Source organism: Trichoderma aggressivum, assembly GCF_033847375.1.
Source record: "Trichoderma aggressivum f. europaeum strain CBS 100526 chromosome Unknown scaffold_001, whole genome shotgun sequence".
Lineage (NCBI taxonomy): Eukaryota > Fungi > Ascomycota > Sordariomycetes > Hypocreales > Hypocreaceae > Trichoderma > Trichoderma aggressivum.
The window spans coordinates 422334-435207 of NW_026946367.1; the positions used below are offsets into that span (position 1 = coordinate 422334).

The following is a 12874-nucleotide window of genomic DNA, read 5'->3' on the forward strand; positions in this document are numbered from 1 at the left end:
TGAAAAGTTCCACCAGTAACAGTTGTTACAAAGTCTGTGCTCTTGTTGTCCCTTGATGTCCTCAATTGTGTCAACCCATCAACACCCTGAGCGTTGCACTAACCAGCACCGAGTCTCCCCTTTGCAGTGGAGAGAATGGCATTCAGTGCTTCACTCTGCATACCAACCACTTCTCAAAGTTGGTCCTTGCCACTGACTGCATAGTTTTCGTCGACTTGATGACGTGGTTCCATCTTGTTCTCAACCGCATTGACCATGTTGAAACAAAAGGATGAGTTTGCGTCGCACGCACATTCCCTTTTTCTCTCTTCAAACTTCATTTTCCACTCCTCTTCTCTTTTTCGTTTTGAGTAAAAAGTGTTTGGCAAAGAATTTGACTACTGTGGCAAATATGAAAGCTGCCATCCTTTTATTCGCAGCCTTCTCCCGTGTATGGGCTGATGTAGATTTATGGCGGTAAGACATCAACAACAATTCTTCCAAATTTTAACGAGAAATTTTGTACTAATAGAGCGTTCTATAGCCCTCCCCATGAATTATATGGCAGACTTGCCATCGCCTTTTTCCCAGACAGCCAGGGCGACTCCTGCAAGGCCAACGATATCAGCAGAGCCATAGCTCTCACCACCCTTACTATCCCGGAGGCAAACACCTGCTTCAACATGAGCGATATCTTCTCCAAGAACAGCAGTTCCGGTTTCCAACAATCCAAACAACAAGGTGGTGGGGGTTCGACACCTTGGGGCGTTGATTGGGATCTCATCAACCAAGATCTTTACGACGAAAACGCAAATTACACGCACACTTGGGTCAGGATGGTAAACGAGCTCATACCGCAAGAAGGCAGGACGAGTCAGTGGTTCTATGAGCAATATACGCTACCGGATTGCCAGGATGTGCGCCTCGGTGATGAGAAGAGCGACGATGTGCCGTTCTACTGGATCAACTGCCAAACCGACAAGCACGGTTCCTGCAAGACTGCGACATATCCCATTGGGAGTTTTGCCGTTTGGAGAACAGTAAACTATGATGAGCATGAAGGTGATGAGCATGAAGGTGATGATGATTGCCGCAGGTGGACAGAGTTTGGAGCCGCGAGCACGGCAAGAATAAATGCCGGCTGGCTGATGGCGGCGCTGGTGATGGCTATAGTGGTGGTGGTATAAAGTCGTGGACAGGAGTTTGAGACGGATATCACATGCGAGGAGAACTATATTAGCTAGTACATGGCAATAACTAGACTGCTTTGCGACGAGCGCTTCATGCGATGATTTTTGAGCTTCCCGTCTTTCTGCAAGCCCGAAATCAAAGCCACTGACGATGGTTATGCAGGCCTCATCGCTGCCTGTTGCTACTGCTGTTGCTGGGATGCAAGTAGAAGGGTCTCTGTTGAGCCCTGATCGTCCGAGTATCATAGACCTATGATGATAGATGGCGAGTAAGTGTCTTGACACTGCTAGTACTACTATGTTTCAAAGCAACTTACGACGTCGGGATTAGACTCGGCGGCGGCATCTTGTTGCCTCAGTTGCCGGAGCTGATGGAGCTGCGCAGGGCTGAGTTGCATATCCATGGGAGCTCTATTGTCACTAGTAGCACTCATGTTCTGAAATTGTTGGGCAAGCATGTCTTGCTGCTGTTGTTGTTGAAGGTGTCGAATAGCAGCCATTTGGGAGCTCGGGTTACTCATATTGACTAGGACCAGGCCTATATTAGTTCCAAGAGATCTCTCCAGGTTCCTTCGCGCTCTCACTTACGCTGCTGCTGTATTTGCATGACTACCCTGGCTTGCATGTCGTTGGCATTAACATTAACGTTGCCCATTTATCTGGTCCCGCATCATGTTTCCTAGCTGTCCATTCATCTGACCCATCCGGGCCATTTGCCGTATTTGAGCCTGCATTTGAGGTGTCATCTGTCGTATCTGAGCACCTTGCATATTCTGCAGCTGCTGAGCATATTGTTGAGCCCACTGCTGTTGCTGTTTCAGTTGCTGTTGTTGCAACTTCTGCTGCTGTTCCGCTGGACTTGTCTGATGGACGGCTTACAGGCCAGGACTGGCGTTGGGCGGTATGGCACCCATCTGAGGAGGATCGAGGGAGCCACCCGGGCCAAGGGCAGTTATGCGTGCCTTGTCGCTCCCTATTTTATCTTTTGAAGCCGCACCTCGATTCCGCATGCAGGACTTAAACGGCCCATCGCTTTGTGTCAAGTCTTTCGATATTGTGGCTCGGTTTCGCAATCCAAGGGCCCACAGCTCATTGCTCTGTGTCGAGTCTTTTGAGATTGTGTTTCGATTCGATACCTCAGCTATGCCCCGTGTTTTATGCGGCTTAGAAGTCAATGGGGTGCCTGACCCTGCCCGCTTGAAATTGGATGATGGCAGTGTAGTGAGCCGGGGGGGTTTTTGTCGGGGATCTCTAGAGTCCATAGATGGGCTTTAGGATATTGTTTATCGTGTGTCGCAAGCTGGATAAGTTTTGATGGCTGTTCTATTTAAATCAGTCACGCATCGGTGTAGCCTCCTCAGCATATCCATGGATACCTAACACGATGGAAATATTGCTGTGAAACAACGTATGCGATGCCGGTCTTGGAACAACATATGTGCCGACCTACCAATAAAAATCACAAGCAGGGCAGAGCCGAGATGAGCAACCTAACACATACTATAGATATAGATACCTTAGTAGGTAGTAGTTAATACATACATGAGTACATTGTCACAAATTACAAGTACATGGTGGTTTTTATCTACTAGCAGAGAAATTTATTCATTTCAGAATACCTCAAGCATCTATCCACAAGCTAACGGGTCCGGGAGTCTCATTAACACGACCATTACGGGTGCGGGGAGGTATTGATTGAAGTCACCTCTGTATATACAGAGTCAACGACAAATGCATAGAATGCTGTACGAGTAGTATACAATGCTGAGCTTGGTGTTTCAAGTCGCTGAGAATAAATACTGGCGACTGATGGTGGTGGTGTGAAGCCGCGGATGAGACTTGAGACAGAGGTTTATATACGATAAAATATTAGCTTGGCTGGGACATGTTAATAACGAGACTGTCTTTGGGATACATTACGGTGTTGTTGGAGATGCTCTTGCTTCAGAAGCACAGAAGCTTCTAGTCATCTTGGGACAGCTCGATTGATGCATGTGAATTGCACGCAAAGGAAAGCTGCATATGTCAGGTCCATGTATATATCTCTACGTACCCTAAACAATAACACGAGCCGAATAATAGACTTGATTCACATCATGACAGCCAATTCATTACAGTAATTGCCATCCAGTCGCCGCAATTCAAGTCTCCTGTATGTTTCAATCCAATTTCAACCTCCGCCCCACGCAATCCTTCATGATCCTCCTCGGAATCGCCTCATCGCCAACCACACCAAACACAGGCTTCATGGTCTAGTGGTATGATTCCTGCTTCGGGAAAAACAAAAACCTGGAGTCCCCGGTTCTCTAGAATCGCCTTTGCAGGAGGCCCCGGGTTCGAATCCCGGTGAAGCCCCATCTTTTGCTGCCCTGAGCAACTGTCTCTTTTTTTCTTCCTTCTGCATCCTATCTAGATGACATGCCTCGAGCTTGGACGCTGGTTCTCCAAGAATGAGTGGCGATTGTTGGTGTTTTACGTTTTGTTTACTCGCACGTTGCAATCATCCGTTTGTTTGGCGCGTTTGCTCAGTGCTACTTTGCGTCTACTTGTACTGTACAGCTTCCATCCCCCAATCTCGGGTAAAAGTGGACGACCTCGGCAATCCGAATTGGGCATTTGCATCTCCCGTTTGGTTCAATTCAAAACACCAGCATTTGATATCACGGTCTGCATCTACACCTACATCTACATACTCAATGTTATATCGCGACATCTCTTGTCGTTAAATCAATCTCCTCCAAAAATGCCTCAACCAAACGAAACAACAGTCTCTCCCCTCTCCCTGACGCCCCTCAATCGCGTCCTCAGCCCTCCCCTCGGCCTCATCCCCCCCAACACGCCCCCCAGCCTCTATGCCGCCTCCGTCTCCCACTTCCTCTCCATCCCCTGGTGCGCATGCCTCATTCAGACGCCAAACACAATCCCCTTTATCCCGCAATGCTTCAACCCCCAGAGCCCAGCCCACGACCAACTCGTCGGCTCTACCCTTGCCGGCCCGCGAGGCCTGCAGCAGATGCTCTGCTTCTTCCACACCGAGGACGAAGCGCATTTGCAGGATCACGAGCGCCCAATCATGCACGTGAGCTCTCTTTTCGCGCTGGGTCAGGGGCTTTCTGGATATGAAGGCGTTTTGCACGGGGGCATGATGATGACCATGGTGGATGAGGCGATGGGGGTGCTGCACGAGATTAATATGGCTCTGGGCAAGACTGGCCAGGTCTTTGGGACGGCTAGCGTGACGGCTGGGCTTGATATCAAGTTCTTGAAGCCGGGTCCGATCAATCAGACGGTGTTGGTGAACGCGTGGGTGGACGGCGTGGAGGGCAGGAAGACGAGGATCAAGTGCGAGGTCAGAGATGGAAATGGGGTTGAGCTGGCGCGATGCTCGAGCACGTGGGTTTCAGTCAGGCCCAGGATGTGAAATATTCACGGGAATACAAGGGAACGAAGGGTACAATTAAGAAATGTTGGATTCGAACATTACATTATCAGCGACGACGACGACGACGGGTAATAACGACAAATTGAAGGAAAGGGTGGTATCATATCATATCCATACAGTCATAGAGATTCTCGGACGCTTCTTCTTATCTTCCCCTATCCTCCTCTTTTTTTTTGATCACTCCTCCTTTTTCTCATGATATGGCAGCATCACTTCCACAGCCGCCTTAAGATGTTCGCTATCGGGGTTCCTCAATGCTGAGTGCGCCGTCTCCAGCTTGCTCTTCCTGCCCGACTCCCAGCTCTCGTTGCGCTCGTTCAGCTCGCTCTCCACGGAGCTGAAGCTGTCGGTGCTGCTGTTCATGACCACCTGCATGATCTTGCCCTCGCTCTTCTTGATGGAGCGTTGCTCGTCCTTGAGCTTCTGCAGGCGCTCATCTTCAACGTTCATGGCAACGATGCCCAAGCCGGGGAAGTTCTTCTCCAGGAACTTCTTGAGATCTGGCAGAATGGACTTGTCAGGGCGATATGTTCCAGATTCGTTATCAATGAAGAGCTGGTAGAATGCGGGGTTTGGTGGTGGTGGCTGGTACGGCGGGCCTCCAGGGATGGGCTTGGATGGGTGTGTCTCTTCCTGAGGCTCGGGACTGTCATTGGAATCTGGGTGTTGCAGCCGTCGAATGAAGAATTCTCCTGAGCAAGCAATGTATTTCTCGGCATCTGCGTGCATGGTATGCTTGCTCAGGAAGTCGATGCCGAATTCCTTGCCCGTCTCGGTGAAGCGAAGCAGGCCATCTAGCGTGAGTACGTATGTAAAGACACGGCCACCCTCGTCAAAATGAGCCATCCTTAGGAACTGAAGAGATGCTTGCTTAGAGCATGCCTCAAAGGTGCCATATTCGGTGGAGCCGCTATAATTGTAAATCCTGTGGTGCTGTTTGTGCAGGGCCTTGTTCAATATGGTCCCACGAATGCCAGTGGATGAAAAGAGCGAGCCGATAACTGGTCTGAATTCCACGTAGCGATGGTAGAGGACTGGTGGAACAGGTCCCTGGAGTTGTAGTTCGTTGGCTTGGAAGCTGGACATCAAAATGTCAGTCAACGATTAGTTCAACGAGTTGGGCATAAGCGTGCGGATATCTCGCAGAATGGAATCGACTCACTCATATTTCGTAGACTTGGGAGTGTCATCGTTCGAGTGATGCTCCTTTTCATCGTCACTTTCGTTGGCATTCACCTTTGCGCCGATCAGACGACCAATCATTGGACTGTTGTGCTTGATCCATCTGGTCGGGGCCAACGTGCACATTTGCGCATACGGAGGCTCTGACTTGCCCAAGACTTCCATGCTGATTCGCAGCCTAGGAGCGATGTGGCTGCCGTGAATGATGGCACTAGCGATTCCTTTGAGGATAAAGGCTCGTTTACTCATGACACGCTTCTTGGCCTCGAACTCCTGGCCTGGAGGGGGGATCCCTGGCCAGTCTTCAGAGATGGAGTCGACGTTGACAGTGACATTGCCGAGTCTGTCGTCCTTGTCGGCAACATCCTCATCGTACATTCTGCACTTGAGGGTGAAGCCGGTAGGGGGCACATTGGACACAACCCATTCCTCTTCCCATTTCGGCTCCGTGGTTGTGTGCAGAGTTCGTGTCCTGTACTTTAAGTCGGGATCCTCCTTGTGACGCTTCGGCTGCGTTCCCTTGAGAGTTGCTACCAAGAAAGGGTCTGAAGATCCCGTGTGAAAATCCGCAATCGGGATGTTGGTCGCGGCATGAAAAACGAAGCGAACGGTGTATCCTTGAGGGGCATCGGGAAGTGGAGTCCGGTCAAAGCCACCGGGAGGGCCCTTGTGTTCATGTTCATGCTCTTGTTCTTCGTGTTCTTCGTGTTCCTCATGATCATGTTCATGTTGATGATGCCCGCTGTCGCTCGACTCGGGCGTGGAGTCGTCGTGATGAGTGGTGATGTTTCCCGGCATGATGGGCAAATGAATGAATAATAAAACAGACGATCAAACACCGAGTATGGAAAGCAAAAATGAAGCTCCAAACGGGCGTATCGTGATGAGCAAGGCTGCCAAGACTCGAGTATCCGCGCTCAGCCTCACGAAAAATGGCGAAAATGACGTTGTGAGGGGTCGCCGGTGATTTTGTACTTTGTAAACCGCAACCGGTAGCTGGTAAGGCTAAAGCCGATCAGTCGTAGGGGGGGAAAGGCCTCCAACGAATGGAACCAGGAGATGAATAAATAGCACGAGCTAAGCCGACTGAGGTGAGCCAGAGGTCAGCGCACATCAGCATTCCCAGGCAGTTTTTGACAATATTGGCAGTGTTATTGGCAGTACCACTAACAAAAATATCACCAGAAGCGGGATGTGCAAGGGTCAAAAATAGGAATCCAAAAAGGTACAGCCCGGGACAAGACGCATGGACTGAAATGGGCAAAAAAACGCCTTGCGCATCGCCTCTGTCACCTGCGTGTCAAATATGCGAACCGCTGCAGGCCACAGATCTAGAACCGCGTCTGTGAGTCTGTTTAGTCTCTTCTTTTTCCCTTGCCAAGATCATCGTCAGGGAAATCGCCCACTTACGTCACGGCGCCTTGCCGATTATCCGAGATATGTTGTAACAAAATCCGCAACAAGTTTCTTTTTCTTTGTGTTTGCTTGTGTTTGCCTGTGTCGAGTACCTACCATGATCCCTGTCGATGTCTCTTTGTTTGTTTCGTCCCGCCGTGGCCATCGGAAAGAATCTACTCTCCGATAAGAGTCTCTCCATAGCTGATGTCATTTCCACATGCTCCCGTCCATGATATTAATCCATCAGATGCCAGCTGGGCATCCATAGCACAGCAACACAGCACAGCTTAGCACATCACAGCAGTTGGACTGATGGACAAGCACTTGGGCTGCGCTGTTAGAGGGCAATGTGCCACTAAAGAATGCCAAGTCAGCGTCTATCCGCAGGGCGCTAGGGCGTTTCTCTTGGCGGAGCTGTGACCTAAAACATTGGGGTGCAACGGCGATATCCGGGCGGGACAATCTGGAACCTCATGGACAGCGTCGAGTTGGCATGTGCTCGACGCTATTAATTGATACCGCCCGATGAAAGAGAAATACGAAATGGATAATACAACAAGGCTGTACAATCATTGAAAGGGTTGCTGTCATGTCTTTTATTGTTTGATTTTAATACTGGACAACTCCAACTAACCACTTCCGCGTCCGTCCCAAGTTAAAGTCCTGTCGCGTCGTGACCCGCTGTATCTAAGCTACTCAATGCTACTCCTGCCAAGCGCCAGCACTGCCATTTCGCCAAGATTGTGTTACTTGAAAAGTGCTGTCCTTTTAAACGCCAAGAGAGGTATTTCCAAGACATGTATAATAATCACTCAATGAGAATTCGCTATTTTCCCTTGGAGAAATCAATACAGAGTCGCATTATAAACCAGAGGGTTTGTTGTGTTGGAGTTTGTATAGTCCTGCTGCTATGGCAACGCCAATATCCTTCCCTTCTTCCACAGCCTTCTTGTCTATCCACCAAGACAAGGCTCTGGGTAGGCTTGAAAATGCTGTGAAATTTATAACGCGTCCGGCCGATAAAAAGACAGCTTTCAAGGTAATCCATCACTTCTGCACTAAAAACCACATCCTCACATCCTCACATCAAACAACAATTTCAATACCTCTCGAGTCAATACTTGGAGTTGATTTTTGGAATCCTCTGGGCTATAGATTGCTACTCATACACATGTTCCCTTAAACCTTCAACCTATAAGCCCGTTCCCTATCAACTCATGAATAATGTCAGCCCACCCATCCAGCCCTGTGACATAATGTTCCATCCATCCAGCGTTCAAAAGCAAATATCCACTACTCTGATTCAAGCCAATTCGTAAGATACTTGCAACAGTGATCGGTGCATGTCAAAGCACGTATCCTTTAGTTCTTGGGCGTCTTGGGCGTCTTAGGGACCTGTAGAGAGGTCGAGCGAGCGGCCTTGGTCGACTTGCCTGGAGTGAGCGAGGGCTGGCTGGCAGGCGACGACTGTCTGGCGGGCGACGACTGGCTGACGACTGGAGTCGAGACGGATCTGGCCTTTCCCTTGTCAAAGACTTGCTTCTTGGTCGGGGCCTTATCCTCGGGCTCTTCGCTCGGGAAGCGCTTGAAGGTGACCGGCGGGATAGGGACTATGCTGCTGCCTTTGGGTCTGACTGGGCGTGAATAAAGGAACTGGTCATCGTCGGGGCCCTTTGTGCGGTTCGGCAGAAACTTGTCCTTCAACTTGGTTGGAATGATATGGCCAGTGCCGATGAATGGGGGCTTTTTACGGAGACCGCGACGAGACGGGAAAAAAGAGCCCTGCGGCTCATCGTCAGGCATGCCCAGCAATTCTGCGGGAGCCTTCAAGTTCTCGGCGTGGGCAGCCTCTAGGGCATGGAGGGATAGAAGTGCCTGCACAGCTTCGGCCGGAGTGATCTTCTCCACGCAGCTGTCAAGCATGCCGAGGGGGTTTCTCTCCAGCATAGGAGCGCTCGACAACTGGCCGATGGGCAACAGGGGGTGAGGGGCGTGATAGGAAAGTCCAATACGGCCACTGGCCATCTGTCTTCCGGGGCCCATGAGACGCGCCTTGGCCTCACGAATCTCCTTCTCACACAGCTTCCACTCGTCGTGTTTATGCCAGTTGAGCGCCGCGGGGTCCTTGTCCTTTTCTTCAAAACGTTGAAGAAGTCGCTGGAGGCCAGCGATAAAGTGCGACTTAACAGTAGTCGTAGCAGATCGGGGATTATCCTGACGAAGGATCCAGCGCTGTCTGGCACGCAGAAGAGCAAACACCAGCTCCTTGGCCAGTGCGTCCGAGAGCTTAATCTTCTGCATCTCGGAGGTCGTGGCAGCAACCACAGCCCAGTACGTCATAGGTCCCTGTACATCAAGGACAGGGAGCCATTTGTTGCACTGGACAAGGAGCTTGCTTAAATGTACAATGGCAATGTCAGTTGCCTTGTAAGTTTTGTCCGGGCAAAGTACGGCCAGGGCTTCTTTCTCATCAGCCTTGCCTCGGAGAAGAGTGGTAGAAGCAAAGTGAAGTCCTTCGGTAGTGTTGGTGAGGTCATGGAGGAGATCACTACGAAGCGTCTCCAAGCTGCGGCTTCGATTATGCTCTCGAAGAATAGTCATCTTGGCTGATGATGGCGGCCACTAGGCTGCGAAGGAGCACGGTTTGAAAGCTATTCGACTTGGTTAGCATCTTGATCCAGAGACGAAGATGTGTATCAACTCATGATACCACTCACGACGTTTGTGTTTGAAGTGCGGTTGAGCTTCAGAAGCAGGAAGCGTGTGTTGATCTTGACGCGATCTAACAAACGCGAGGTGTTTGAGGAAACTTTGTTTCTGTGTTTACCCAGGTGGCAGAAATTCTTCTTTATAATGAACGCGTGATGGACGACGAGTGGCAGCCAGCTGTCAGGAGTTTGGGCTGCCAGTCTCTGTGCAGGCCTGCTACCAATCCCCCCTGGTTGACACTCGAGGCTGGTGGCTGCACACTCGCTCACAGTGCACTCCCAGGCTGTCTAATATTCTTGGTAATGACCAATTCAGGCGAAACAAAGGATTGGGAATGCAGTATCCAAAATCCAGATCAACAATATCGGGAGAGCTGGTGATGAAATGTTGTTGTGCTTTAGGGGGCGAGTTATTGAAGTGCCATAAGAGAATAGCTTCACGCATAAGTGACAATAGCTTCTATTGTTGACATAGAAAAGAGCGTAAGGGAGAATACATCTTTTTGATTAATATTGTTGTTGCCTGGCACTTTCTCGCCTTTTTGTTCTATTGTTGTGATCCCAGGGTTGCGCCTGCACGCCCGTTAGCGAGAAAGCTTCTCGTCCATGTATCCAGCACCACCTTTAACAGTCAAATTAACAACCTGATAAGTAATACAAGGGACTTGGAGTCAATAAACACAGACATAATCACTAAAAGTCCCGGTCTCATCAATTTCAAGGCATGAAGCAGCTAATCGTGCAGTTTCTCCCCGATAGATGGAGTAGTGTACGGCTGAAGTTCAATCTGTCGCCAAATCGTTTGCAAAAACAATGTCATTGAGAAGACTACTATACAGTCGTACATCATTCGATAGTAAGCACTTAATAAGTCGTTGAAAGGATTGCTTAAAACCGTCGCATTTGTAAAGATTTATACAATATGCTGTGCCTGCATAATAAGGGTGCGTACAATCATTCAACGACACAGTTCCAGTCAAATGGACGCATAATCACCTGTATTTCGACTCTGTTATTTAACCTACTTTTTTTGTCATCTTCGACAGTTTCATCTGCTTTTTATATCCGCTGCCGTGCTTTATTTTCGTCTCGGCGCTTCGAGTTCGGCGCTTAACAGCAGCTCCCTCCTTTGATAGGTGATTCTAGAATCCCTGTCATGGGCAAAAGCTCCAGTCCGCACGGCACAAACACTGACAAAAGTCAAGGGTGGCTGCAGCTGCAACTGAAAGTTGGCTGTGTTTGCTTCGGATAGTTGCAAGTGAATACGATAATGAATTGATCTCTGCATCCCTGTCTGTTGTCGGCAGGCTTTAAGAATCCCCGCCTGATTTTAAGAATATGAGCACTTCTGCCTATAGTTCAAATTCACTCATTTCCTCAATTCTGCAAACTATTCGATATTTCTGCTACTAAGAACAGTTCAGTTTTTCTATCACTGCTACTGTTTTTACTACTGCTACTACCACTACTTTCTTCTACTTTCTTCTACCAACGCTATTTTGTGTTCGGCATACCTACATCATCACTTGGTTTCTGCTAGCCTTTTTCTCTCTACTACTCTTCATCTTCTTTGTACCCATTCACTCTTCTGCTTCTACTATTGGTATTTGATGTGTCGTATTTACTGATACGATAGCTTTTGCCAACTTTATTCGCTTCAATAAGAGACGGCTACGTCTGTGCCATCGGGTCCAGGGCGCATGGGGATGCAATGGACGTCCTAGGGCTTCTAGCCAATATATCTCAGGTCATCGACCTCCTCGTTAAGATCGGTGTCATGTGTTCCATCTATTGTGTGGACGTGAAAAGGGCTCCTGGCGATGTGCGAAGACTGCTAAAGGAGGTTGATCGACTCACAGCCGTCATCAAAGAGCTTGAAAGCCTTCTTCAAAGCCCGAAAGGATCTTCCAAACTAGAAACTCCGAGTCTCCGCCAAGCAGTTTTTGACCTTCGCAGGCTACTAGCAGAGACGGTGGCAAAGCTGGATTTGGGAGCCAAGCATGCCAGAGCAGTGTGGCCTTTCAAAAAGCGGGAGATTCACGAGATTTTTGCAACAATTGAGAGGCAGAAGGCCAATATTTTGTTGAACATCAACATTGAACAAACGTAAGATATCCAGCCCCTTATCTGCTAATAGCTTCTATGGCTAGTATGGCTGGTATGGCTGGTATGGCCAATTGGGCTGTTGAGGTTTTTTGAGCTCTCAATGCTAACAATTCCAGGTCCCTGCTTCTAGATGTTCATCAAGAGACTGTTATTTCCAAGCTACGAATTGCAAACGCAGCCGCTTTCGACTCGAGTCCAGATGGAGAGCAATCCTTCTGTCTTGAAGGCACGCGAAACCACATCATCGCGCAAATCGAGGAATGGGGCACCAACCCAGACAGCCAGTCAATCTTCTGGCTCAACGGCATGGCAGGGACTGGGAAATCTACCATTTCTCGAACAATTGCGCAATTATTTGCAAAAAAGAGCATACTAGGTGCTAGCTTTTTCTTCAAGAGGGGCGGAGGAGATCGCAGTGGAACAAATTTCTTTATAACTACAATCGCTGTGAGTTTTCGCAGCAGCAGCTATTATCTTAGCAGTAGTTGCCGTCGGTTTCTTATCGCCTTTAGCCATTGTGGCTGTTTGTGGTAGACTTCGGTTGGCCGTTGACTTGTCTTGTAGTAGTTGTTGCAAGGGTTCGTTGCTTTTGTGGTGCGTTGTCTCGTCGGGTGGTCTTTTGCGTTGCGTACGCAATCCATTTGCAAGGATTATCGCTGCCTTTTATAACCTGACGGAACGATGCAACAGCCTATCTGGTCTGGTTGAGTCATTGAACTATAAGTTGCGGGCTTGAATCTTGCGTTGTGCTTGAACCTTGTTGTTCGGGCCTTTTTGCGCATGTATGTACGTTTGAGTTTGGTCTTGAACCTTGATCGGTCATACTTTGTGGCCTGAATCTTCGAGGTTTGACTTGGTCGGCTGTGGCC

At 49.1% G+C, this 12874-nt stretch overlaps 6 protein-coding genes across 6 annotated transcripts in view; 3 read left to right on the forward strand and 3 right to left on the reverse strand.

The window, feature by feature from the left end:
- Positions 1-391: 391 nt before the first annotated feature.
- On the forward strand, positions 392-1166 carry Triagg1_53 (uncharacterized protein; the record flags this gene model as incomplete). The annotated part of the gene is made up of 2 exons (XM_062895532.1): positions 392-456; positions 512-1166. 2 exons carry the CDS (start codon positions 392-394, stop codon positions 1164-1166), a joined length of 720 nt encoding a protein of 239 aa, XP_062760403.1.
- Positions 1167-1351: 185 nt separating this feature from the next.
- Positions 1352-1824, reverse strand: Triagg1_54 (uncharacterized protein; the record flags this gene model as incomplete). Its single annotated transcript, XM_062895543.1, has 3 exons — positions 1352-1396; positions 1487-1695; positions 1758-1824. 3 exons carry the CDS (start codon positions 1822-1824, stop codon positions 1352-1354), a joined length of 321 nt encoding a protein of 106 aa, XP_062760404.1.
- A 2088-nt stretch (positions 1825-3912) lies between these two features.
- On the forward strand, positions 3913-4590 carry Triagg1_55 (uncharacterized protein; the record flags this gene model as incomplete). The annotated part of the gene is made up of 1 exon (XM_062895554.1): positions 3913-4590. The coding sequence occupies one exon, from the start codon at positions 3913-3915 to the stop codon at positions 4588-4590; it is 678 nt and encodes a 225-aa protein (XP_062760405.1).
- A 198-nt stretch (positions 4591-4788) lies between these two features.
- Positions 4789-6591, reverse strand: Triagg1_56 (uncharacterized protein; the record flags this gene model as incomplete). Its single annotated transcript, XM_062895565.1, has 2 exons — positions 4789-5689; positions 5774-6591. The coding sequence occupies 2 exons, from the start codon at positions 6589-6591 to the stop codon at positions 4789-4791; spliced, it is 1719 nt and encodes a 572-aa protein (XP_062760406.1).
- Positions 6592-8553: 1962 nt separating this feature from the next.
- On the reverse strand, positions 8554-9792 carry Triagg1_58 (uncharacterized protein; the record flags this gene model as incomplete). Its single annotated transcript, XM_062895577.1, has 1 exon — positions 8554-9792. The coding sequence occupies one exon, from the start codon at positions 9790-9792 to the stop codon at positions 8554-8556; it is 1239 nt and encodes a 412-aa protein (XP_062760408.1).
- A 1818-nt stretch (positions 9793-11610) lies between these two features.
- Triagg1_59 (uncharacterized protein) overlaps positions 11611-12874 on the forward strand; it is a gene marked incomplete at both ends in the record, with an annotated part of 5243 nt that continues 3979 nt past the window's right edge. The window contains 2 exons of the mRNA XM_062895588.1: positions 11611-12005; positions 12122-12452. Coding sequence (XP_062760409.1) covers positions 11611-12005; positions 12122-12452 — 726 coding nt within the window. The remainder of the gene's footprint in view (positions 12006-12121; positions 12453-12874) is intronic.